Source organism: Bombina bombina, chromosome 2 (genome assembly GCF_027579735.1).
Source record: "Bombina bombina isolate aBomBom1 chromosome 2, aBomBom1.pri, whole genome shotgun sequence".
NCBI classification, from domain to species: Eukaryota; Metazoa; Chordata; class Amphibia; order Anura; family Bombinatoridae; genus Bombina; species Bombina bombina.
Window position 1 is genome coordinate 748,253,689 of NC_069500.1, and position 27,348 is coordinate 748,281,036.

The 27,348-nt window shown below is 41.5% G+C and overlaps 1 protein-coding gene across 1 annotated transcript in view; it reads left to right on the top strand.

The window, feature by feature from the left end:
- The window catches only part of FSTL3 (follistatin like 3), a 145,032-nt gene that overhangs the window by 57,081 nt on the left and 60,603 nt on the right, over positions 1–27,348 (top strand). Inside the window, exon 3 of the mRNA XM_053702840.1 lies at positions 18,365–18,580. Coding sequence (XP_053558815.1) covers positions 18,365–18,580 — 216 coding nt within the window. The remainder of the gene's footprint in view (positions 1–18,364; positions 18,581–27,348) is intronic.

The following is a 27,348-nucleotide window of genomic DNA, read 5'->3' on the forward strand; positions in this document are numbered from 1 at the left end:
AATAAGATTTATTTTATTTCGTTAGATTTAAATTATATTTAACTTAGGGGGGTGTTAGTGTTAGGGTTAGACTTAGCTTTAGGGGTTAATACATTTATTAGAGTAGCGGCGAGGTCCGGTCGGCAGATTAGGGGTTAATAATTGTAGGTAGGTAGCGGCGACGTTGGGGGGAGCAGATTAGGGGGTAATAAATATTATGTAGGGGTCGGCAATGTTAGGGGCAGCAGATTAGGGGTACATAGGGATAATGTGGGTTGCGGCGGTGTGCGGTCGGCAGATTAGGGGTTAAAAAAATTTAATAGAGTAGCGGCGATGTGGGGGGGCCTCGGCTTAGGGGTGCATAGGTAGTTTATGGGTGTTAGTGTACTTTAGAGCACAGTAGTTAAGAGCTTTATGAACCAGCGTTATCCCAGAAAGCTCTTAACTCCTGGCTTTTTTTCTGCGGCTGGAGTCTTGTCTTTAGATTTCTAACGCTCACTTCAGCCAAGACTCTAAATACCGGCGTTAGAAAGATCCCATTGAAAAGATAGGATACGCAATTGACGTAAAGGGATCTGCGGTATGGAAAAGTCGTGGCTGGAAAGTGAGCGTTAGACCCTTTCCTGGCTGACTCTAAATACCAGCGGGCGGCCAAAACCAGCGCTAGGACCCCCTAACGCTGGTTTTGACGGCTAACGCAGAACTCTAAATCTAGGCGTTAGTTTTTTTAATTTGACAGGTAAGTTTAAATTTAATTTAAGATAGGGAAATTGTAATTTTTTTTTATATTAGTTTTTATTGAGGTCAAAAATACATAACAATATAAAATAAACATTTCACTATACATGTGAAGACAAAAGTAAGGTGGAAAACACCCTTCCGGGTTAGATACAGTACACGTTATGGTCGGGTATCAGATACACAAAATGTGATAAACCTCAAAATGTGAGTTTTATTTTAGGTTGTTGAGTGATTAGTTTACTATAGGGGAATTATCGTTTCGAAAAATTAGAAGGTCGGAGACTAAGACAACATTTGTAATTAGGTGTGATTATGTTCTTGGAAACAGACGGAGTTCCGAATGGAAGTCTTCCTGCTAGAAAGACTTCCACGTGGGATGATAGGTTAAATGGGGGGGAGGAGGAGAGAAGGAAAGGGAGAGAAAGAGAAAAAAAGGGGGTAAGTGGAGAAACCCGAAGGGGGCCAAACGCGGGGAGGGGGGAGAATGACACAGATCTCTCCCACGAGGTACCGCCCACGGCTAAAGCTGAAAACAGAATCAGTTACCTTCCGTTTACATGGAGAGAATCGAACTTTCTCCCAGTGAGTCCCAGGGCTCCCAAATCATAGCGTACAGATCCAGTTGTTGTCGGGAGCTGTATACATAGCTCTCCATAGACTGAAAGTAAGAGATGAGTTGGATCAGTGCCTGCCAATTAGGGGGATTAGGTTTCTTCCAGTTTTTGGCAATTGATAGCTTTGCCGCCATCATGATCGTTATCAGAAGAGCATGATTTTGCGCTGAGAGGGGTCTGAGGCCGGCATGAACCAGAGCTGTTTCCGGGGGCAGGGATGTCACCAATCCCAGATGGCTGCACAAAGTTTCCAATTTACTCCACAGAGGGGTGATGAGAGGGCAGTCCCACCAAACATGTTGGGGGTTGCCCCTTCTGGCAGCCTCTCCAGCATAAGGGGGAGCTACCCGGAAACATCTTATGTATCTTCGAGGGGACATAATGTTCATATAACATTATGCAGTGAATTGACAATTTAGTGTGTAAAATTGCGTCAGACCAGATGTCTATTGAGAACTCCACACCCCAGTCTCTTTCCCATTCCCCCATCTGTCTGGTTTTGGTTAGTTTTGAAGAATCGAGAAGAATTTGATAATGGGAAGACAAGGGGGAGATGTGTTGGGAGCCTGTGGATATCCGTGTTTCCCATGGTGTTTGCAGCTTGGGCGGAGCGTTTAGGAATCCCCATGACTTCAATATAGAGATGAGCCTTAAAAGGTCAAATCTAAATTTTGGTTGGATATCGTGGCGGCAGGCCAGGTCTTCGGGGGAAACTGGAGCTCCCTCAGAGAAGAGGTCTGTGATTTTAAGAGTGGAGAGAGCCCGGCGCACCGCCGGGCCTGCGAGTGGGAGGCCTAGCAAGAGGCCTGACAGGGAATGACATGGGGAGGGGTGTGGAGATACCGAGTTATGGTGCCGAAGATGTGACCAGGAGTCTCTGCAGTGCAGGACAATTTTGTTATGAATTGGGAAATCCGAATAGCAGTGGGAGGGGATCCAGATTAGATCCATCAACGTCAGGTGGGCTGGTAAGGAAGCCTGTTCCAGTTCCATCCAGCGTGGAATGGCCTGTTTGGTGTTCCATTCTGAGACATGAGAAAGTAAAGCGGCCTCATAATAAAGCCTAATGTTCGGGAGACCTAGGCCTCCGGATAGAATTGGGCGTTGCATTAAGGAGGCTGCAATTCGGGGCTTCTTCCCGTTCCAAATGTACCGATTGATTACGGCTTGGAATTTGTTAAGTAGTGACAATGGTACTTTTATTGGTAGACAACGAAACAGGTAAGTTAGTTTAGGAAGCTGCATCATCTTTACCGCGGCTATCCTTCCGAACCAGGAGATTTCATCGTATCTTCTGGAGCAGAGATCCAATTGGAATTGGGAGAGAAAGGTGTGAAAGTTCTTAGACAGTATCATACCCATATCATGAGAGAGGAACACCCCTAGGTGTTTTAGGCCTGAAAGAGACCATTGGAATTGGTATTTCTTTTAAAGGGAGTTTAATTCGGAATCGGGTAGGTTTAGGGGGTACGCTCCAGTTTTACTAACATTCAGTTTGTAGTAAGAAATGTCGCCAAACTTTTCTAGGAGGTCAAGAAGTGTGGGAAGAGATTCCTCCGGGTCTGTAATGAAGATGGTTAGGTCGTCCGTGTAGAGGGCTAATATCTGGGGGGTGTCATGGAGAGTTAGACCCTTCACTTGGGTGGAGGTCCTGATTGCCACAGCAAGCGGTTCAATGGCCAGGGCAAATAGCAGGGGGGATAGGGGACAACTTTGTCTAGTGCCATTAGTGATCTGTACCCTGTCTGAGCAAAAATCTAGGCCTCTTACCCTTGCTGTGGGGCCAGAGTACAATGATCTGACTGCGGTAACAAAGGGCTCCGGGAGGCCAAATGCCGAAAGCGTAGAGAACATGTAGTCCCATCTCACCCTGTCAAACGCTTTCACGGCGTCCATCGACAGGGCAAGAAAGGGAATCCCCATGTCTGCTGCTTCAGTAAATATATTCAGAAGACGTCTTGTATTATCTGGGCCCTGTCGGCCCGGAATAAAACCAACCTGATCAGGGTTAATTAGTTCTGGTAGAAATCTATTCAATCTTGTGGCTAGTATTTTCGCATATAGTTTTATATCCACGTTTATGAGAGAGATCGGCCTGTAGTTCTCGCATAGGGAGTGATCTTTACCTTCTTTGGGCAAAGTTATGATGGAGGCCTCAAGAAATTCCGGGCGCAGTCCACCCTAATTAAAGGTAAAATTGAAGAACCTGGAAAGGAGGGGCATCAATTGTTGAGAGTAAGTCTTGTAGAATAGGGTGGTAAACCCATCTGGCCCAGGGGCCTTGTCCGATTTAAGCGAGGAGATTGCTTGTTTCAGCTCTTCGATGGTCACCGGAAGAGAAAGACATTGGGCGTCTTCGGCCAATAGGGTTTGGAGAGGGAGGGAAGACAGGAACTGTTCAATCTGCTGTTTTGAGGCTTTAAAAGCCTCAGGGGAGGAATCCAGATTGTATAATGCAGTATAATAATGTGCAAATGCGTCTGCTATGTCCCTAGGGGCACACACAAGCCCTTTTCGGGATTTGATAGACGGAATTCGACGTTGTTGTGTACGAATTCGGAGCTTATATGCTAGAAGACGATCGGATCTATTACCCTTATAATAATACAGCTGTTTGAGGGCCAAGAGATTCGATTGCACCCATTTTCCCTCAATTTCGTTAATTTTAGATCTAATGGTGGTTATTTGTTCTGCCATTTGTCTCGAAGGGCCACCTCTATTGTGGGATTCTAAAGAACGCAAATCTGAGTACAACTGTGCTAGAGGCTTTCCCCTAAGGTTACGGTTTATTGAGGCCTGTTTTATGAAGTGTCCCCTCATAAAGGCCTTCAGGGTTGCCCAAAGCACAGGGTCATCAGTCATTTTATTATCATTAATGGCCAGAAAGTCTGATATTACGATGGCGGATTCAGCTCCGGCCGGCCCGGAAATTAACAAGGGATGTAGCCTCCAATCGTAGGAGGAGGATCCCTGAGGCTGCGTACCTGTCAGGGTGATAGAGACCATGTCGTGGTCTGACCATGGACAAATCCGAATGGAAGGGTTAAAGAGCTTGTCTAAAATGGGAGAGTGGCATAGAAAATAATCAATTCTTGAATAGCAAAGGTGGAGGTTAGAGTAGAACGTGAAGTCCTTCTCTGAGGATGACAGGCACCGGCAGGCATCGTACAGACTAAACTGATACATCAAAGATCTGAACTGATTCAAGGTTTTTTTGGCTGCAGGGTCCAAGGGCTTTTGTTTGTGGGATCTCCTGTCCAAGACAGGATCCCATACTATATTTAGATCTCCCCCTATTAGAAGTGAACCTCTGTTCAGTTGATCTATTAAAGGAAGAACTGTATTTAGAAAAGACAGTTGGCTGACATTTGGGGCATACAATGAGACAAGGGTGTGTTGGACTCCTTCCGGATCTCTCTCTACGTGTTGGATTACACATGCAACTGATTTGTGGACCATGATGGCGACACCGCTTTTTTTTTATGGGTGTGATGCCGACAGGCAAATTGGGAAAAGTTTGTAATTCTGTATGAAAGAGGAGCCCTGAGGCCAATGAGTCTCTTGAAGGAAGGCAACCTTCACACCATTTTTTAAAAGATATCGAAGGATATCCTTTTTGTAGGTGAATTCAATCCTTGAGTGTTTAGGGTGGCGAATTTAAGAGCCATACCTAAAAAAAAAATCAGGAGAGAAAAAAAAAAAAGGAAGGGGGAAAGATGGGGAGGAGGGGTAGTTAGATACTGTTCTCCGACTGTTATGACACGGACTAAAAAGAATAATGTCTCCTAGTCTCTTATGGTATTACTTCTTCTTCAAATAAGTGGTATTGAATGAGGTCTGTGGTAAAAAAATACACAGCAAATATCTGCGTTGTGCTTCCCTAAACAGCAAAGACCAACGCAGATCAAAAGGTGGGGGGGGAGTACCAAGTTACCAGTAGCAAATTAAGAAAAGTTAAATTCGACAAACCTAAGGCCAGATGGGCCTAAGGGGCGAACCAGATCTTTTTGTGACGGACAATCTTAATTGACAATTTCCATAGCAATATTAGCAATCTTAAATAAAAGAAGAAAAAAAATGAGAGTACAAGTAGCAAATTTCCTGCTGGGGCCTAAAAGTAAATGCATGGAACAACATAAAACAATTGAAAGATAAACATAACTAGAGTAACATAGGTTAAACTGGTGAAGCCTTAACAATGGGGTAATGATACCCTTTATTCTCTTCCCTTTCCCTCCTCTATTTGGGAACTAGTATGGAATGAGGGAGTTCTTTAAGCTAAATGGGGGGTGGGATGAAGTTGGGATAGTCGGGTTTCGGACAATAAGCTATAGTCCTAGGGATAGGTATTAAGAACCCTTGCCCCTCTTCCGTATTCCTTGCTTCCGGCAGCTAATTGGAAGGGAACAATTAGACTGGGAGAGGATTTATGTCTGTAGGGCAGGGTTTCTGAATAGGGTCTATTGGATAGAGGGAAGGGTAGGTTAGATTGTCTCACTTCATATATCAGGTGCGACCAAGGAAGGGCATGTGGAGGGGAGTTATGTTAGGAGCTTGAGAGTAACAAGCTGTGGCCCCCTAACACTATATATCATTTAACCATATGACTTAAACGGTGGTACATAGCTAAACACATTTGACAGAATACTTTTAGAGGGGGCGCTGAAGTCAGCGAGCCCCTCCTCTTACTCTTGCAGAGTCAGAGCCAAATTTAAGTTGACATCCAGAGCGTCTCGAGGATCCTCATGTGCTTTGGGAGAATTTACCTAAAGGGAAAGAAGAACAAGCACAACAACAAAACAGATACAATAGCAATTACAAGTGCAAGGTCCATTGATCCCACATCTTTAAGTCCGATTCAAGATGACCAACTCTGTTGGTTCAAGGGTCATTTCGTGGGCAGATAAAAAGGATACAGGATGTGGAGTGCGAGACCCTCCGACACAGGGATTCCAGGAGTCAATGAGCCATGTTTTGGACAGACGATATCCCTGTTCAAAGAGATACAGATGAAAAAGGAGAAAAGTATCTGAAGAGGTATTCTGCAGGCCTCATGCTGTTTCACAAGTGGAGGATGAGGCTTTAGAAGAAGGGTTTTGAATGGAGCTTCTGTTGTTGTCCCTAGGGGGAGTTGTTTCCATGTCGGAGCCTCCGCTCTTAATTCCCCTGCGGGGGTTTTGGAGGCTTAGGAGGGTGGTCTGTCCGGTAGAAGATCCCATTTAGACAGGAGATTTCTGGCTTGCTCTGGAGAGGTGATAATGTGCTGGGTGCCATCTTTACTAACAAAAAGTCTTACTGGGAAGCCCCACCTGTACTTGATATCCTTATCTCTAAGGATTCTAGTAAAGTCTCGATAAGCCTTTCTTTGTTGTAAGGTGTGTGGGGAGACGTCTGGAAAGATTTCAAGATCCTTGAACCTTGAGGCCTTTAAGGACCCAGAATTAACTGCTCTCAGGAATTTCTCCCGGAAGGTGAAGTAGTGCAGTCTTACAACCACATCTCTCAGCTTGTCATCAGATATGGCTCTCGGTCTGATTGCTCTGTGGGCCCTATCAATAAGAGATTCAGGGTCTTGTAGGGGTCCCAGTGCTACTGTAAAAACTTCTTGCAGGAAGGCTTGTAAGTCCTTACCGAGAACACTCTCAGGAATGCCCCTGAGGTGGACATTGTTGCGCCTGGAGCGGTCCTCTGTCAAGGTTTTTTCCCTGTTGTGTTTGCTATGTGCTGCTGGCACCCATTTTAATCACCTCTCTTCCTGACTATGGTGCATTGTGGGGGATGCTGCTCAATTCCTGCACTTCCTTTTATGGCCAAACTGCTGTGCATCATCCATGTGAGACAGGATGCAGTCTCAGAATTGTGATGTCATCACTTATTATTTAAAGGGCCTCTGTTCAGTATGCTTTGCCTTTGCGTTGTCTGAGACCTGTTTGTGAGAGCATTTAACACCAGGAGCGGGCATTATGAGTATCTTGTAATGCCCTTTGGCCTATGTAATGCTCCTGCTGTTTTTCAGGAATTTATTAATGATGTCCTACGAGATATGTTGCAACAGTGTGTTGTGGTTTACTTAGACGACATCCGCATACACTCACCCACACTTGAGGCTCATCGTTCTGATGTTACACGGATTCTTCAGAGACTACGTGAGGACGGCCTGTTTTGTAAACTCGAGAAATGTGAGTTTCATCAGACTCAAGTAACCTTCCTAGGTTATGTTATCTCCGTTGCAGGGTTCTCCATGGATCCTGACAAGTTATCTGCAGTTCTGCAGTGGCCTCGCCCAGTTGGTCTTCGGTCCATTCAACGTTTTTTGGATTTCGCCAATTACTATAGAAAGTTTATTAAAAACTTTTCTTCCTTGGTCAAACCTATTACAGACATGACCCGTAAAGAGAATGATCCAATCCATTGGTCACCTACTGCCATTAAGGCCTTTGATAGTCTTAAGACTGCCTTTGCTGCCGCTGCAGTTCTGGCTCATCCTAACCCTGTCCTGCCTTTCATTCTTGAGGTTGATGCATCTGAGACTGGAGTAGGTGCCCTCTTGTCTCAACGTCCTACGCCTGACGGTTCCTTGCATCTGTGTGGTTTCTTCTCTAAGAAATTGTCTCCAGCGGAGTGCAATTATGAAATTGGCGACAGGGAATTACTGGCCATAATTTTGGCACTTAAGGAATGGAGGCATCTTCTTGAGGGTACTAGCGTGCCAGTGCTCATTCTTACTGATCACAAGAATTTAACTTATCTATCTGAAGCAAAACGTTTGTTGACCCGACAGGCCAGATGGGCGCTATATTTGTCTTGGTTTAATTATGTGGTCTCCTACCTGCCTGGTAGTAAGAATGTTAGGGCTGATGCCCTCTCTCGATAATTTTCGCCTCTGTCCAAGGAGGAGTCTGTACCTACTCCTGTTATACCTCCTGACCATATTTTGGCTACCATACGTACAAATTTGACTTCTCCCTTGGGGGAGGAGATCCTGGCTGCAAAAACCAATGCACCTCCTGAGAAACCTAGTGGTAAGTGTTTTGTTCCTGAGAATCTTCGAACTAAACTTTTGCACACTTACCACTATCCTAAAGCCGCAGGTCACCCAGGCAAGAACCAAATGATTTGGTCTGTCACTCATCAATTCTGGTGGCCAGGTCTTCATTCTGATGTTGCTGCGTATGTTGCTTCCTGCTCAGTTTGTGCACAGAATAAAACTCCTCAACGTCTTCCTGTGGGTCTTCTTCAACCTATTGCTAATGGTGAGCGTCCTTGGACACATCTTTGCATGGACTTCATTGTCGAGCTCCCTGTTTCCAATGGCAATACTGTTATCCTTATGGTGGTTGACCGTTTTTCTAAAATGTCACATTGCATTCCCTTGATTAAGCTGCCTACCGCTCAGGAGCTTGCTTCAATTTTTGCCCGGGAGGTCTTCCGTTTACATGGGTTATCCAAGGAGATAGTGTCGGACCGGGGTAGCCAGTTTGTCTCCAGATTTTGGCGTTCCTTTTGTGCTCAAATGGGGATCCAGCTTTCCTTCTCCTCGGCATATCACCCTCAATCCAATGGGGCTGCGGAACGGTCTAATCAAGGTCTGGAACAGTTCCTCCATTGCTATGTCTCAGATCACCACAATAATTGGTCTGAACTGTTACCTTGGGCAGAGTTTGCTCGTAATAGTGCTATTAATGCTTCCTCCAAGATATCCCCGTTCATGGCGAATTATGGGTTTAAACCATCCTTGTTGCCCGATTCATTCATGTCTCAGGGTATTCCGGCTTTGGAGGAGCATCTCCGCCAACTCCGTTCCACGTGGGTGCAGATTCAGGATTGCCTTCATCGTTCTATGCAGCACCAAAAGTTCCAGGCTGATCGTAGGCGTCTGCCTGCACCTTCCTACCAGGTTGGTGAGAGAGTTTGGCTGTCCTCCCGCAACTTGAACCTTCGTGTGCCTTCCAATAAATTGGCTCCCCGTTATGTTGGTCCTTTTCGAATACTCCGACAGGTTAATCCTGTGGCCTACGCTCTTGACCTTCCTCCTGCTATGCGCATCTCCAATATTTTTCATGTCTCCCTCTTGAAACCATTGGTTTGTAATCGGTTTACCCTGTGTTGCCTCGTCCCCGTCCTATCTTTGTTGACAATCATGAGGAGTATGAGGTCAGCAGCATTATTGACTCTCGTATGTCCAGGAGCCGTGTACAGTATTTGGTTCACTGGAGAGGCTACGGGCCGGAGGAGCGTTCTTGGGTTCCCTCCTCTTTATGCTACCGCCCTCCTCCGTGCCTTCCATGCCCGTTTCCCCAATAAGCCTTTTGTCCTCCCGCGGGGGAGGGGTCGTTGAGGGGAGGGTACTGTCAGGGTTTTTTCCCTGTTGTGTTTGCCATGTGCTGCTGGCAGCCATTTTACTCACCTCTCTTCCTGACTAGGGTGCATTGTGGGGGATGCTGCTCAATTCCTGCACTTCCTTTTATGGCCAAACTGCTGTGCATCATCCATGTGAGACAGGATGCAGTCTCAGAATTGTGATTTCATCACTTATTATTTAAAGGGCCTCTGTTCAGTATGCTTTGCCTTTGCGTTGTCTGAGACCTGTTTATGAGAGTTCCTGTGTATTACCTGGCTGCCTGACGTCCTTCCTGGTTCCTGATCCCTGGCTTGTTCCCGACTCTGCTGTTTTTTCCTTGTTCCTGATTCCGGCTCGTCTGACTATTCGCTTTGGCTCCTGACTCGGCTCGTCTGACTACCAGTTCTGGTTTTGATTCCTGGCTTGTTATTTGACTTGTGGACTTTTTATTATTTTTTGCTATTAATAAAGGTGTGATTATTTTTGCACTTCTCGTCTCAGTCTGATTCCTGGCACCCTGACATCCTCTAGGTCAGCCAGTTTAGACTCCAGAGCTGTAATCTGCCCAGCCAGGCATTCTGAGTATGAGACCAGGTTGGTATGGTCGACCAAGAGATCTTCTTGTTTATGCTCTAGGGTATCTGTGCGCTCTCCAATAGCCGCAATGTCCCTCTTCAATTCTGAGCACGATTTATCAAACCTTTTGCAGATGGATTTGTGGTGCGACGTTAGCATGGATTTTATCTGATCCATCATGTTGTTATTAGCTTCAGCTATGTCAGCTAGACTCGCAGGCTGAGAAGTGATATTGGGGTCTCTCTCGTTGTTTGTCTCTGAGAGGCATGTTGAATCTGATAACTCGTCCTCAGAGGAATGCTCTGAAACTCTCCTGGAGTGCTGTTCTTTCATGGTTCTTTTTGGGCCCATGAGGCCGTTTGTTTTCTTCCTCTGTGTCTGTGCCATCTTCCCCACTATGGCTCACTTTGAAGGGTGGGACTGCAGTGAGTGGTGACAACCTCTAGCAAGGGGTTTAACAGATGGTGTGGATTGGGAAAAGTACTCCTATTGCTATAGAGATGTTCTCATTCGCCCCCGGCCCCAGTCCCTAAGGCATCTGGTTACTTAGTCAACTACCATTTTGTTCCAGTGCAGACCTTTCCCCCGAATGGGGTAGGTAATTAATTTCCAGAGTCGTGTATTACTGCACCCTGTGTTGTAGAAAGGGAATCCACTGATGGCTGCTGTGGCGTCTTGGAGCAGAGAAAACAACCCTACACACTACTCCCCAGGGAATGTGCCCTCACAGGGCGATCACGGGCAAGGAGAGTGGGGTATGACCTGCTGTCAAAAAGGACAGCAGGAAAGGGGGGGAGCGTGTAGTTGCAAGCTATGTCCAAGATAAGGGGGTGTCCTGCAGAGGTAAAGGGCAATGATTCCACAGTGGGCTGTGGAAACAGCGTTCTTTGTTCCTGTTTCAATAGTGTATCAATACAGGTGTTGTAGGGCTGAGGTCCACTGTGTCACGGCTGTGAGACTTTGGATGTGGGATGGAGGATCCAGGGTTGGATTAGTCTCTGGGTGGGCTCTGTATATGTGGAGCAGTCTGTTGCCTGGAAATATGAACTCTTGTGGGAGGTTATACCCAAAGGCTATTGTACGCCCATGAGCCCCTCCTCAAGAGGCCAAAAGTAAAGAAGTCCCTGCCCTGCCTTGCTGATCTTAGCAAAGGAGCCCTCAGTTGTGACCAATGAAATGTGGGGAGCAGGGAGGCCTCTGTATATATGCACAAAGGTATACCCAGATGTATTATCATTGAGTACTGTCTTTCTCCCCCTCCCTGCACCACTGCATTATTACCTGGGATGGTCTCGCCACGTGACAGCAATAATGGGATCGTGGTTAAATATAAAAATACGTGTATATGCGCTAAACAGCAATGGGGATATGTGGATAAGGAGGATATCTGAAATAAGGTATCTATTAAAATGAATTATCTATATACATCAGCTAAAAAACTATACTAAAACCTGTATAGAGAGTAAAAGAAGATATGTTGTATCTTAAAAGAAAAAATATTTATTGTGATACATACATGTTCCTAAAATTATATATGACCGGTCATGAACAAGAAAAATATATTGAAACCTCATAGGTGATTGTGCAACTTGGAAATAAGTGTATAAAGATACGTGTATACAGATACAATATCTTAATATTGCCATTGGGACTGCCAGTCCCTATAAACTTCAAAAGTCAAAATTGGAGCTGAATAAGGCAATATCTTATTATACTCGGTGGTTAACTCCTTTGCTCACTTGGTGCATGCTATTATTTTTATTCTTATTACCAGTCCTGGATACTTTAGTGAGTAAAACAAGTTAATGTTCCATAGAATTTCTTGAACTGGTTTTTGGCAGTTACTTTTACAGATGTCTCAAAGTTCGTCAAACAGCACTAAAAATTCTTTGCTAAATGAAAAGCTGTGTACGTCCACCGCACTACCGGGCTGCTACACCTCTAAGTGCCTACCTGTTCTTCTGTGGGTATATTCCGTCCACTCCCGGGATGGCACAGGTGTCTGTGCAGCTCTTGTGTAGCCGGTGACGTCACACGCAACGTCAGTGGTCCAAAACAAAGTAGATCCGTCCGGTGTATTGATCTACAACTCTGCGCAGAGTATTTCGATACTGGAAGTAGTTCCACTTAGGATCCTTATTAATCCTTTGTTCCTTTAGGTGAAAATGGCTTGGGAGACTTCTGAATGTCTTTTGTGCATAACCATCAACGCGTTTCATCTTGATAAAGCCACGAGAAGTGGTGAAACGTATTGATGGTTATGCACAAAAGACATTCAGAAGTCTCCCAAGCCATTTTCACCTAAAGGAACAAATAATTAATAAGGATCCTAAGTGGAACTACTTCCAGTATCGAAATACTCTGCGCAGAGTTGTAAATCAATACACCGGACGGATCTACTTTGTTTGGGACCACTGACGTTGTGTGTGACATCACCGGCTACACGAGAGCTGCACAGACACCTGTGCCATCCCGAGAGTGGATGGAATATACCCACAGAAGAACAGGTAGGCACTTAGAGGTGTAGCAGCCCGGTAGTGCGGTGGACGTACACGGCTTTTCATTTAGCAAAGAATTTTTAGTGCTGTTTGACGAACTTTGAGACATCTGTAAAAGTAACTGCCAAAAACCAGTTCAAGAAATTCTATGGAACATTAACTTGTTTTACTCACTAAAGTATCCAGGACTGGTAATAAGAATAAAAATAATAGCATGCACCAAGTGAGCAAAGGAGTTAACCACCGAGTATAATAAGATATTGCCTTATTCAGCTCCAATTTTGACTTTTGAAGTTTATAGGGACTGGCAGTCCCAATAGCAATATTAAGATATTGTATGTGTATACACGTATCTTTATACACTTATTTCCAAGTTGTACAATCACCTATGAGGTTTCAATATATTTTTCTTGTTCATGACCGGTCATATATAATTTTTAGGAACATGTATGTATCACAATAAATATTTTTTCTTTTAAGATACAACATATCTTCTTTAACTCTCTATACTGGTTTTAGTATAGTGTTTTAGCTGATGTATATAGATAATTAATTTTAATAGATACCTTATTTCAGATATCCTCCTTATCCACATATCCCCATTGCATAAATGACCATATTTGCAGCGTTAAAAGATGAACGCTCAGACTTGTAATCTAGCTGTATATATAATGCTAAGCAATTTTATAATGTCCAAAAAGCCTTAGGGGTATATTTATGTAAGTGCAAGCGGACATGATTTATTTAAGTGCGAGCGGACATGATATGATGTAGTGTATCATGTCCGCTGCACATTGATAAATGCCGACAGCATACACTGTCAGCCTTTATCATTACACCAGCAGTTCTGGTGAACTGCTGGTGCAATGCAGCCCCCTGCAGATTGGCGGCCAATTGGCCGCTAGCAGGGGGTGTCAATCAACCCGATCGTAATCGATCGGGTTGATTTCTGTCCGTAGCCTCAGAGCACGCGGACAAGTTATGGAGAAGCGGTCTTTAGACAAGGGGCATCAAGCTCCATACGAAGGTTGATAAATTGGCCCCTCTTTGTCATACACCTCTTCTAGTTTTTTCGTTTTGTTTAGTCTGTTTTATGTCAGTGACTTTTTTTTTATAACCATAATTCTATGTCATTTTCTACCCATACTCATGTACCCAGCACTAAGAATAATAATAATAATATTCAATTTTAGATTGCGCACCAATTTCTTAGTTTAAAGTTGTAATTTGAGCTGTATTTTTAAGAGTTTACAAAACCAGGAAAATTACATGTTTATTATGTAAAATGAGCATGCACAAAAACATTACATTTATAAAGTACAAAAATCATACAAAATGCATTAGAATAGTGTTTTCTGATGGATTAGAATAGCGCTGTCGAATTATTTAAATTCAATTAGTGTAATTAACAAACAGCTAGATTACGAGTTTGGCATTATGAGTGAAAAAGCAGCTTTATGGCCCATAACACTGCTTTTTCCCTAACGCTGCTATTACAAATCTTGTAGGTATAGGTGTACCGCACACCTTTTAGGCCGTCACGAAACGTCAGTACCGCACTTTTAAAAAAGTCCTTTTTCATTGGGACTCCCATAGCGCCGGTATTACGAGCTTGCCTGGGAGGCCAAAAAGTGAGTGGTACACTCTATAACTACAAGATTCGTACCACCATCTGAAGTCAGTAGTTATGAGTTTTACGTTAGAAAGCTGTAGCATAAAACTCATAACTAAAGTGTTAAAAAGTACACTAACACCCATAAACTACCTATTAACCCCTAAACCGAGGCCCTGCCGCATCGCAAACACTAAAATAAAATTATTAACCCCTAATCTGCCGCTCCCCGACATCGTCGCCACTATAATTAACGTATTAACCCCTCAGCCAATAGGAATTAAAGGTGAGAAAATCCTATTGGCTTTTGCAATCAATCAATAGGATTGAGCTCACATTCTATTGACTGATTGGAACAGACAATAGAATGAGAGCTCAATCCTATTGGCTGATTGGATCAGCCAATAGGGTGAAAGCTCAATCCTATTGACTGATTGGATCAGCCAATATGATTTTTTACCTTTAATTCCTATTGGCTGATAGAAATATTTCAGCCAAAAGGAATTCAAGGGACGCCATCTTTGTTGACGTCACTTAAAGGGAACCTTCAGTTTGCGGCGGCGACCGTATGAAGAAGATACTCCGTGCCGGATGTCTTGAAGATGGACCCGCGCCGGATGGATGAAGATAGAAGATGCCGTCTGGATGAAGACTTCTTTCTGCTTGGATGAGGACTTCGCCGGATAGATGAAGATCGAAGAGGCCTCCTGGATGAAGACTTCTTGCCACTTGGATGAGGACTGCGCTGGCTGGATGAGGATGGATGTCTGGACTTCGATAACTGTAAGTGGATCGCCAGGGGTTAGTGTTAGGTTTTTTTAAGGGTTTTTTGGGTGGGGTTTTTTTTAGCTTAGGGTTTGGGCAATTCCAAAAAAAGCTGATTGCCCTTTTCAGGGCATCGCAAAAGAGCTAAATGCCCTTTTAAGGGCAATGCCCATCCAAATGCCTTTTTCAGGGCAATGGTTATCATAGGTTTATTTTAGATAGGTTTTTATTTGGGGTGTGTGGTTCGGTGGGTGGTGGGTTTTACTGTTGGGGGTTGTCTGTATTTTTTATTGCAATGCCCTGCAAAAGGCACTTTTAAGGGCCATTGGTAGTTTATTGTAGGCTAGGGTTTTTTATTTTGTGGGGTTTTTTTTTTATTTTGATAGGGCTATTAGATTAGGAGTAATTCATTTTATTTTTGATAATTTCATTTTTTTAATTTTTGCAATTTAGTGTATTTTTTTGGTAATTTAGAAAATTGTATTTGAATAATTTAATTTATTTTATTTTATTGTAGTGTTAGTTTTTAGTGTAAGGCAGGTTAGGTTTTATTTTACAGGTAACTTTGTATTTATTTTAACTAGGTAGTTAGTAAATAGTTAATAACTATTTACTAACTAGTCTACCTAGTTAAAATAAATACAAACTTACATGTGAAATAAAAATAAAACCTAAGATGGATAGAATATAACTATTAGTAATATTGTAGCTAGCTAAGGTTTTATTTTGCAGGTAAGTATGTATTTATTTTTAAATAGAAATTATTTAAGTAATAATTGTAAGGTTTATTTAGCTTTATTTTAATTATATTTAAGTTAGGGGGTGTTAGGGTTAGGCTTAGGGTTGTTAGGGTTATGCTTACGGTTAGGGTTACGTTAGGGTTAGGTTTAGGGGTTAATATATTTATTTAGTGTTAGTGATGTTGGAGGACAGAGGTTTAGGGGTTAATAACTTTAGTATAGTGGCGGCGACATTGGGGGCGGCATATTAGGGGTTAATAAGTGCAAGTAGGGGGCTGCGATGTTGGTGCGGCAGATTAGGGGTTAATAAGTGTAGGAGGGGTGGCAATGTTGGGGGCGGCAGTTTAGGGGTTAATAAGTGTAGGTTGGGGCGGCAGATTAGGGGTTAATAACTTTAATGTAGGTGGCGGTGATGTTAAGGGTGACAGATTAGGGGTTAATGAGTGTATTTAGGTGGCGGCGATGTTAGGGGCAGCAGATTAGGGGTTAATAACTGTATGTAGGTGGCGTTGATGTTATGGGGGCGGCAAATTAGGGGTTAATAACTGTATGTAGGTGGCAGCGATGTTAAGGGCGGCAGATTAGGGGTGTTTAGACTCTGGGTTTATGTTAGGGTGTTAGGTTTAAACATAACTTTTTATTTCCCCATAGACATCAATGGGGCTGCGTTACGGAGCTTTTCTTTCCGCAATCGCAGGTGTTAGGCTTTTTTTTTTTGCCGGCTCTCCCCACTGATGTCTATGGGGAAATTGTGCAAAAGCACGTCAAAGCAACCCTTGTTTTCTGTGCAGTATTGAGCTCAACGCAGCCATTTCGCCCGCACAAGCCTGCTTTTTTAAAACTTGTAATAGCAGCGCTATAGGGAGGTGAAATAACGCCGCTTTTGTGGCGGTCGTTAAAATCCCTATAGCGCTCAAAACACGTAATCTAGTTGATTGTGTGAAGCCACTTAAAAAACCACAGGATAACTTGGTTTTCTAAATTTTGAAATGGCCTTTGAAAACCTTACAAAAATCCATGCAATAACTTCATAGTGAGGGCACATAAGTTGACTTAATAGCATTTGCATATATTTATTTACATCAGGAAGATTGACAGTAAGGTTATCAGAATTTTCAGACAGGCATTTATTCTTTTTTACGGTTTTCTGTATTCTTTATACTTAAATGGACAGTAAAGTCATAATTAGACATCTATGATTTAGACAGAGCATGCAATTTTAAACAAGTTTCCAATTTACTTCTATTTAATTTGCTTCCTTCTCTTGTTATTCTTTGCTGAAAGGTTTATCTAGGAAAGCTCAGGAGCACCAAAGAACCTAGGTTCTAGCTGCTGATTGGTAGCTACATATATATACCGACTGTCATTGGCTCACCCATGTGTTCAGTTAGAAACTAGTAGTGCATTGATGCTCCTTCAACAAATAATACCAAGAGAAAGAAACAAATTTGATAATAGAGGTAAATTGGAAAGTTGTTTAAAATGGTATGTTCTACCTAAATCATGAAAGTAAAATGTTGGGTTTCATGTTCCTTTAAGTACAAAATACAAAACACTGGTCCCATTGTAAGCAGGCCCCATTCTTTGACAGTCGAGAAATGAGGATGTGACTCACGCTCTTACTTACATCAAGTAATGAAATAAAATATTTGTGACAGGAATGTAATAAGGACATATTTTTAGTACACATCCTAACCATTTTTTGTTCACATTTCTAAATTCTCTAAAAATGTAGACAGTTTTCTATTAAGACAATTGTACTCAAAATGTATGTTATTCTATGGATTGTTTCTCTGGATAGGTTAATCAAATCTCAGTGTATCAAACAACACACTGCACAGTTAGCATTCATCTTATAAAATTTGCCAGGTTTGACTCGTCATTTGGATTACAAGAAGTTATATGGAGACCATTCAGTATGAGTAAGATTGGGTTAAATGATGCAATAGCAAGTTTAAAAGGAAAACATATTGAGCAATAGGGGGAGTTATGGGAGTTATGCTGTTGCACTGGGAAGTATATAAAGATCTATGTAAGAAATAGGATTTATTTATATAGAGGATTATGTGAAGCAATATGAAAAATGAAACAATTGAATATGTTATGAGGAGAGGTAATATGGAGTAATAGGATCATTTTTAGGGGGGTTACATTGAGCAATTTGTAGAATTATAGATAAGGGGTTATATCAAGGTTCAAGAGATCCTGGCTCCCAACATTCTGAATTATTCTTATGTTATCACCCTTGTCTGGTGATGATAAAAACATAGTGCTTTTTCCTCAATATGCTGTCTGTCTTCTATGTGCAATATAAATAGTTTACTTGACAATTTATATAAAACAATATATTTATAAGCACTTGTGTGAATAAATCATTGGCTAAATATGAGCTATAAGTTTGGTTATGTGGAAAATGATAAAGCTTTATTGTACATTAGGAATGACAGTGTGCAGGAGTATGGGGATGCATACTTTTTATTACTATTTTTTCCCTACAGAGAGCTGTGAGGGAGTGCAGTGTCCCTCTGGGAAGACTTGTGTCCTTAAAGAAAGTCGTCCCATATGTGATTGTGCCCCGGACTGCTCAGGACTAGACCCAGAGGTGCTGGTATGTGGTTCTGACGGACACACATACAAGGATGAGTGTGAGCTACTCACCAACAAATGCCGTGGGCAGCCAGATCTGGAAGTTATGTACTACGGAAAGTGCAAAAGTATGTACAGTTTGTTTTTACCACACTCACCCTTGCATGTCTCTATCCTTGCAACTTGTTTCTGATATACATTCCTATATTTCTATATTATATAACATATAATGCAATAGACAGATTAAAAGCCCTGTATTCAGGACGAATAAACAGAATAATTCAATTACAAAAAAAAGGCAATTTCTGTATTATTGTGTACAAATGTGTACCTTGTGTTTTCATATCAGTTTAAACAGGTCTAACCTTAGCTTTTTCATGCAAAAAAAAAAATCAAACATGTTTAATTGATGTTGTTTGATGTACTTGTTAAGAGGGATTAAGTAGAAGTATATAATATGAAAAATATGTAACATGCAGAGCTAAAATATGCATAGGCACAGTAATATGCATAAAGAGAGATGGTAATTTCCACTAGTCCTAGATTTGTAACATTGAGTGAACTAGTAATTGTTTTTTTCTCTGGACTGTTAACTTTTCACCCATGGCTAGTAAACTATAGTGATATTTTTTCACACACACACAAACCTGAGACCCAGAAAAATTAACAAAAAGAGAAGAAGAAAGTCTGAAATCGTTTGTGGCTTCCACATAATATTTGAGAGCTCCTACAACAACCCAGTTGTGAAGAAGTTTCTCCTTAGAATTCTTCGGCTCAAGAAATAGAAATAGAATTCTTCGGCTCAAAAGGAGGAGTTTGAAGAATCCTCAAAACCAGATTGAGATTCCGTGGAGGAGAAACTGGAGGAATAACTGTTTTAATTTGAATCATAGGCCTCTAGTTATCAACGTGTCTACTTTACCTGCCTTCGCCGGCCCAATACGCCCGCCTAAGCTCGCCTACCATCACCGCCGCGGACCTGAAAAATCTCGCCAAAGTTATCAATAAATCTGTCAAAAAGCCGCGCACCAAGTACGGGTTGATGAGCAGCGGACTGTGATAGTTATCACTCATCCGATCTCGCTGCTCTTCGGCTTTTTGACAGCTTTATTGACAAGCTGTCACTAAGCACCCACACTAACTATACTGTTCTACCCCCTATACCAGCGCCCCCGGAGCCCCCGCAACTAAATAAAGTTATTAACCCCTAAACCGCCGCTCCTAGACCCCGCCGCAACTATAATAAATGTATTAACCCCTAAACCGCCGCTCCCAGAGCCCACCGCCACCTACATTATACCTAGTAACCCCTATCCTGCCCCGCCTATACCGCCGCCACCTATAATAAATTTATTAACCCCTATCGTGCCGATCTCGGACCCCGCCGCAACTAAATAAATTGTTTAACCCCTAAACCGCCGCTCCCGGACCCCGCCGCCACCTATATTAAACTTATTAACCCCTAATCTGCCCCCCCTACACCGTCGCCACCTATAATACATTTATTAACCCCTATCCTGCCCCCCCTACACCATCGCCACCCATAATAAATTTATTAACCCCTATCCTGCCCCCCCCCTACACCGCCGCCACTATAATAAAATTATTAACCCCTAAACCTAAGTCTAACCCTAACCCTAACAGCCCCCTAACTTAAATATTAATTAAATACATTTAAATAAATTTAACTCTTATTAAATTAATTATTCCTATTTAAAACTAAATAATTACCTTTAAAATAAACCCTAATATAGCTACAATATAAATAATAATTACATTGTAGCTATTTTAGGATTTATATTTATTTTACAGGTAACTTTGTATTTATTTTAGCTAGTTAGAATAGTTTTTTTAAATAGTTATTAACTATTTAATAACTACCTAGCTAAAAGAAATACAAAATTACCTGTAAAATAAATCCTAACCTAAGTTACAATTAAACCTAACACTACACTATCATTAAATTAATTAAATAAATTACCTACAAATGACTACAATTAAATAAACTAACTAAAGTACAAAAAATAAAAAAAGCTAAGTTACAAAAAATAAAAAAAATAAGTTACAAACATTTCAAAAATATTACATCAATTTTAAGCTAATTACACCTAATCTAAGCCCCCTAATAAAATAACAAATCCCCCCAAAATAAAAAAATTCCCTTCCCTATTCTACATTAAAAAGTTAACAGCTCAATTACCTTACCAGCCCTTAAAAGGGCCTTTTGCGGGGCATGCCCCAAAGAAAACAGCTCTTTTGCCTGTAAAATAAAAATACAACCCCCCCAACATTAAAACCCACCACCCACATACCCCTACTCTAACCCAAACCCCCCTTAAATAACACTACCCCCCTGAAGATCATCCTACCTTTAGCCGTCTTCAGCCAGCCGACCACAGATGGAACCGAAGAGATCTAGAGCGGCAGAAGTCATCATCCAAGGGGCGCTGAAGAAGTCTTCCATCCGATTGAAGTCATCATCCAGGCGGCACTGAAGAAGTCTTCCATCCGATTGAAGTCATCATCCAGGCGGCATCTTCAATCTTCATCCATCCGGAGCGGAGCCATCTTCAGACGAGCCTACGCGGAGCCATCTTCAGACGAGCCTACGCAGAGCCATCTTCTTCCACCGACGACTGAACGACGAATGACGGTTCCTTTAAGTGACGTCATCCAAGATGGCGTCCCTCGAATTCCGATTGGCTGATAGGATTCTATCAGCCAATCGGAATTAAGGTAGGAAAAATCTGATTGGCTGATTGAGCTCGCATTCTATTGGCTGATCGGAACAGCCAATAGAATGCGAGCTCAATCTGATTGGCTGATTGGATCAGCCAATCAGATTTTTCCTACCTTAATTCCGCTCCGGATGGATGAAGATTGAAGACGCCACCTGGATGATGACTTCAATCGGATGGAAGACTTCTTCAGCGCCCCTTGGATGATGACTTCTGCCGCTCCAGATCTCCTCTTCGGTTCCATCGGTGGTCGGCTGGCTGAAGACGGCTAAAGGTAGGATGATCTTCAGGGGGGTAGTGTTAGGTTTATTTAAGGGGGATTTGGGTTAGAGTAGGGGTATGTGGGTGGTGGGTTTTAATGTTGGGGGGGTTGTATTTTTATTTTACAGGCAAAAGAGCTGTTTTCTTTGGGGCATGCCCCGCAAAAGGCCCTTTTAAGGGCTGGTAAGGTAATTGAGCTGTTAACTTTTTAATGTAGAATAGGGAAGGGAATTTTTTTATTTTGGGGGGATTTGTTATTTTATTAGGGGGCTTAGATTAGGTGTAATTAGCTTAAAATTGATGTAATATTTTTGAAATGTTTGTAACTTTTTATTTTTAGTAACTTATTTATTTTTTATTTTTTGTACTTTAGTTAGTTTATTTAATTGTAGTTATTTGTAGGTAATTTATTTAATTAATTTAATGATAGTGTAGTGTTAGGTTTAATTGTAACTTAGGTTAGGATTTATCTTACAGGTAATTTTGTATTTCTTTTAGCTAGGTAGTTATTAAATAGTTAATAACTCTTTAATAACTATTCTAACTAGCTAAAATAAATACAAAGTTACCTGTAAAAAAAATATAAATCCTAAAATAGCTACAATGTAATTATTATTTATATTGTAGCTATATTAGGGTTTATTTTAAAGGTAAGTATTTAGTTTTAAATAGGAATAGTTAAATTTATTTAGATGTATTTAATTAATATTTAAGTTAGGGGGGTGTTAGGGTTAGACTTAGGTTTAGGGGTTAATAATTTTATTATAGTGGCGGCGGTGTAGGGGGGGGCAAGATAGGGGTTAATAAATTTATTATAGGTGGCGACGGTGTAGGGGGGGAAGATTAGGGGTTAATAAGTTTAATATAAGTGACGGCGGGGTCCGGGAGCGGCGGTTTAGGGGTTAAACAATTTATTTAGTTGCGGCGGGGTCCGGGATCGGCAGGATAGGGGTTAATAAATTTATTATAGTGGCGGCGGTGTAGGGGGGGCAGGATAGAGGTTAATAGGTATTATGTAGGTAGCGGTGGGCTCCGGGAGCGGCGGTTTAGTGGTTAATAACTTTATTTAGTTGCGGCGGTGTAGGGGGGGACAGATTAGGGGTTAATATGTATAATGTAGCTTGCGGTGGGCTCCGGGAGCGGCGATTTAGGGGGAATAAATTTATTTAGTTGCGGCGGTGTAGGGGGGGGACAGATTAGGGGTGTTTAGACTCGGGGTACATGTTAGGGTGTTAGGTGCAGACATCTCCCATAGGAATCAATGGGATGTCGGGCAGCAGCGAACATGAACTTTCGCTATGGTCAGACTCCCATTGATTCCTATGGGATCCGCCGCCTCCAGGGCGGCGGATTGAAAACCAGGTACGCTGGGCCGGAAAAGTGCCGAGCGTACCTGCTAGTTTTTTGATAACTAGCAAAAGTAGTCAGATTGTACCGAACTTGTGTGCGGAACATCTGCAGTGACGTAAGAATCGATCTGTGTCGGACTGAGTCCTGCGGATCGAAGCTTACGTCACAAAATTCTACTTTTGCCGGTGTAAAGGGCTTGATAACTAAGGCGAATCAGCCTCGCCACAAATACACTGCGGAATTCCAGCGTATTTGAGGTTGATGGCTTGATAACTAGGGGCCATAGTCTGAACATTGTACTGAAAGTCAGGCAGTTTAGCAATTTTCTTATGATGCAAAAAAGTCCAAATCTAACACTTCAGTGAACTGGCTGATAAACCTTTATCTAAGCCTTTTTAAAGGAACTCAAAAACTTCAAAAACAACCTTTGTGAGAACACCATGCAAAAAAAAAAAAGTTTTTCGGACCTATATGTCTGGTAACAAGTTTCCTAGCCTGAATCAAGGTATCAATAACCTTGTCAGAAAAATCTCCCCGAGACAGAATTATGGTTTCAATCACCATGTCAAATTCAGAGTTTTGATATATTGATAAAAGAAAGGGCCTTGAGAGAGAAGATCCTTCCTTAGATAAAGCCTTGAAGGCTAGCATGAGGACATTTGTACCAGATCTGCAAACCAAATCCTGCGAGGTGCGAGAAGCAAAAGACACCCCAACAGACCACAGGTTTAAATCCCTCCCACGTTCCATGATCCTCAGTCATTTTTATTTGCCTCCTCGAGGAGGAGTGAGGTGAAAGTTAAAATGAATGTAAATTTTGATGCTAAAGTGCCCGCCAGCTGGAGCGGCTGTCAAGATTAAATGGTAAGTATTTTTTCACAACAGGAGTGAAATGTAAATTTTGATGACTTAAAGTGCCCCTGTTTTTAAGCGAATTTTTAAAAACCGGGCACTTTAGCATAAAAATTTACATTCACTTTAACTTTCACCTCACTCCTCCTCAAGGAGGCAAATAAAAATGACTGAGGATCATGGAACGTGGGAGAGATTTAAAGCTGTGGTGTGTTGGGGTGTCTTTTGCTTCCTCAAAGTGGTCAAGAGGGGAATATTTAAACACGTCTGATTTGTGGACTCTCACCGTCTGAATTAATTTTTTTATAATAGAATCAGGACTGACCAAGACTATGGGGTCGATTTACCAAGTAGCGGATGCTGCTTATTTTTACCGGAAACAGGAGTTAAGAAGCAGCGGTCTCTGAGGTGGCGGACTGCAATCATCCTGATCAGATATGATCGGGATGATTGATACCCCCTGCTAGCGGCCGATTGGCTGCAAATATGCAGGGGGCGGCATTGCACAAGCATTTCACCAGAAATGCTTCTGCAATGATAAATGCCAACAGCGTATACTGTCGGCATTTAGTGATGTCGGGCGGACATGATTCCGATCGACATTTGATAAATCGGTGTAAAGTTTAACTTTTCTAGCATTTCCTGACTATATAGTGTAAATTAGAAATTTTGAAAACCTTTTCATCTTCAGAATTCCATCTTTCTTTTCCATCTTAATAATATCGATTTTAACCAACAAATTATTACATGCATTCATGCGTTTGTTTTACATTAAAGGGGCTGCTCATTTAATGTTCCTGAAGAATTGAAGAAAAAAAATGGTGTTTTTTTTTTACATTTATCATTTATCCTAAAATAAATTTACATGTCTAGGTGATCCCCTTAAAGGGACATTCTACACCAAAATTGTTATTGTTTAAAAAATGTGTATATATTTCTGCAAATAAATATAAATACATATGTACAGATATATAGACATATATATATATACATCTTTAGACATGTATATGTATGTATCTTAATGTTAAAGCCCTTTGTCTGCTTTTTTTCCCCTAACATCTGAGACCTCAACTTTCTGAGACCTTAAAGTGAATGTCAAGTTTGATGAATCAGTGCCCGGTTTTTAAAAACCTTATTAAAAACAGGGGCACTTTCATTCATCAACTTTACATTTCACTTGTTTTGTTAAAATACTTACCTTTTAATCTTGAAAGCCGCTCCAGCACTTCCCCCGCCCATCGCAAGCCTCTTCATATGTCAAAAATGACAAATCCGGCTTCCTCCAATCATGGAGTTGCCTCAGGCAATGATTCCCCTGGGGGAAGCCGTGATTGTAGGATGCCATATTCATTATTGCTGACGTATGAAGTGACGAGCGGCAGGAGGGGGAATCGCTGGAGTAGCTTTCAAGAAGAAAAGGTAAGTATTTTAACAAAACCAGTGACATGTAAAGTTTGATGAATGAAAGTGCCCCTGTTTTGAATAAAAAACCGGGCACTGATTCATCAAACTTGACATTCACTTTAACGTTTTTTTGCAATTTTTTTTTTAATTTTTATTAGCCAATGTTATTATTAGTGTAACTGTACTTTGTAATATATTTTTTATGTGTTTTGTGACACCTCAACCACCTTAACCAGAGCTCTGAGGTCACATTATTCAGACGAGCATTAACTTTAATTGTGCTCAAGCAATCACTCTAAATAGGTCTTGTAGAAAACACTATAAAATAGCATGCATTACATCTAATGGAAGGCAAAAAAAATAATAAATGAAGAGGAATAATATTATATAGAAACTTATGTCTTTAATATACAGCTTTATAATAACATAAAAATACATACGGCTAGATTACGAATTTTGCGGTATGAGTAAAAAAGCAGCGTTAAGGCTCATAACGCTGCTTTTTCAATCCCGCTGGTATTACGAGTCTTGCAGATTTAGGGGCACCGCACACTTTTGGCCGTACCGCAAATTAACTTACGCAATTTGCGTAAAGTCTTTTTTCAATTGGGACTTCCATAGAGCTGATATTACAAGCTTTTTCTGGGAGGCCAAAAAGTGAGCGGTACAGCCTATCCTGCAAGATTTGTAACGCATTCTTAAGTCAGTAGTGATTCGATCAGCCTATAGGATTGAGCTTGCATTCTATTGGCTGATTGGAAAAGCCAATAGAATGCGAGCTCAATCCTATTGGCTGATCGGATCAGCCAATAGGATTGAAGTTCAATCCTATTGGCTGATTGCATCAGCCAATAGGATTTTTTCACCTTTAATTTCCGATTGGCTGATAGAATTCTATCAGCCAATCAGAATTCAAGGGACGCCATCTTGGATGACGTCATTTAAAGGAACCTTCATTCGTTGTTAGCCATTGAAAGAAGAGGATGCTCCGCGCTGGATGTCTTGAAGATGGAGCCGCTCTGCCGCTGGATGGATGAAGATAGAAGATGCCGTCTGGATGAAGACTTCTGCCCGTCTGGAGGACCATTTCTGCCAGCTTGGATGAAGACTTCTCCCGGCGTCGTTGAGGACTTCTTGCCGCTTCGCTGAGGACTTCTCCCGGCTTCATTGAGGATGGATGTCTGGTCTTCAAAACTGTAAGTGGATCTTCGGGGGTTAGTGTTAGGTTTTTTTAAGGGTTTATTGGGTGGGTTTTAGTTTTAGAATAGGGCTTTTGGGCTGAAAAAGAGCTAAATGCCCTTTTAAGGGGAATGCCTTTACAAATGCCCTTTTCAGGGCAATGGGGAGCTTAGTTTTTTTAGTTTAGTTAGGTTTTTATTTGGGGGATTTGGTTGTGTGGGTGGTGGGTTTTACTGTTGGGGGGGTTGTTTGTATTTTTTTTACAGGTAAAAGAGCTGATTTCTTTGGGGCAATGCCCCGCAAAAGGCCCTTTTAAGGGCTATTTGTAGTTTCGTTTAGGCTAGGTTTTTTTTTTGTTTTGGGGGGGCTTTTATATTTTGATAGGGCTATTAGATTAGGTGTAATTAGTTTAAATATCTGATAATTTCTTTTTTTATTTTGTGTAATTTAGTGGGGGGTTTTTGCAATGTAGGTAATTGTGTTTAATTTAGGTAATTGATTTAATTGTAGTATAAGGTTAGGTGTTAGTGTAAGGCAGGTTAGGTTTTATTTTACCAGTAAATTTGTATTTATTTTAGCTAGGTAGTTAGTAAATAGTTAATAACTATTTAGTAACTATTCTACCTAGTTAAAATAAATACAAACTTAGCTGTAAAAAATAAATAAACCCTAAGCTAGCTAGAATGTAACTATTAGTTATATTGTAGCTAGCTTAGGGTTTATTTTACAGGTAAGTATTTAGTTTTAAATAGGAATTATTTAGTTATTAATAGTAGGTTTTATTTAGATTTATTTTAATAATATTTAAATTAGGGGGTGTTAGGGTTAGGGTTAGACTTAGGTTTAGGGGTTAATAAATTTAGTATAGTGGCGGCGACGTTGGGGGCGGCAGATTAGGGGTTAATAATATTTAAAGGGACAGTTTACTCAAAAATTTTCTCCCATTTAATTTGTTCCCAATGATCCACTTTACCTGCTGGAGTGTATTAAATTGTTTTCAAGTAGCTCCTTTACCCTTATATTGGCATTTGAAATTGTTAATTTAGCATGTGGTATCCCCACCTATTCTGAAAGTTTGTGGCCGCGCGTACCAGCTATAGATAAGCTTTGTA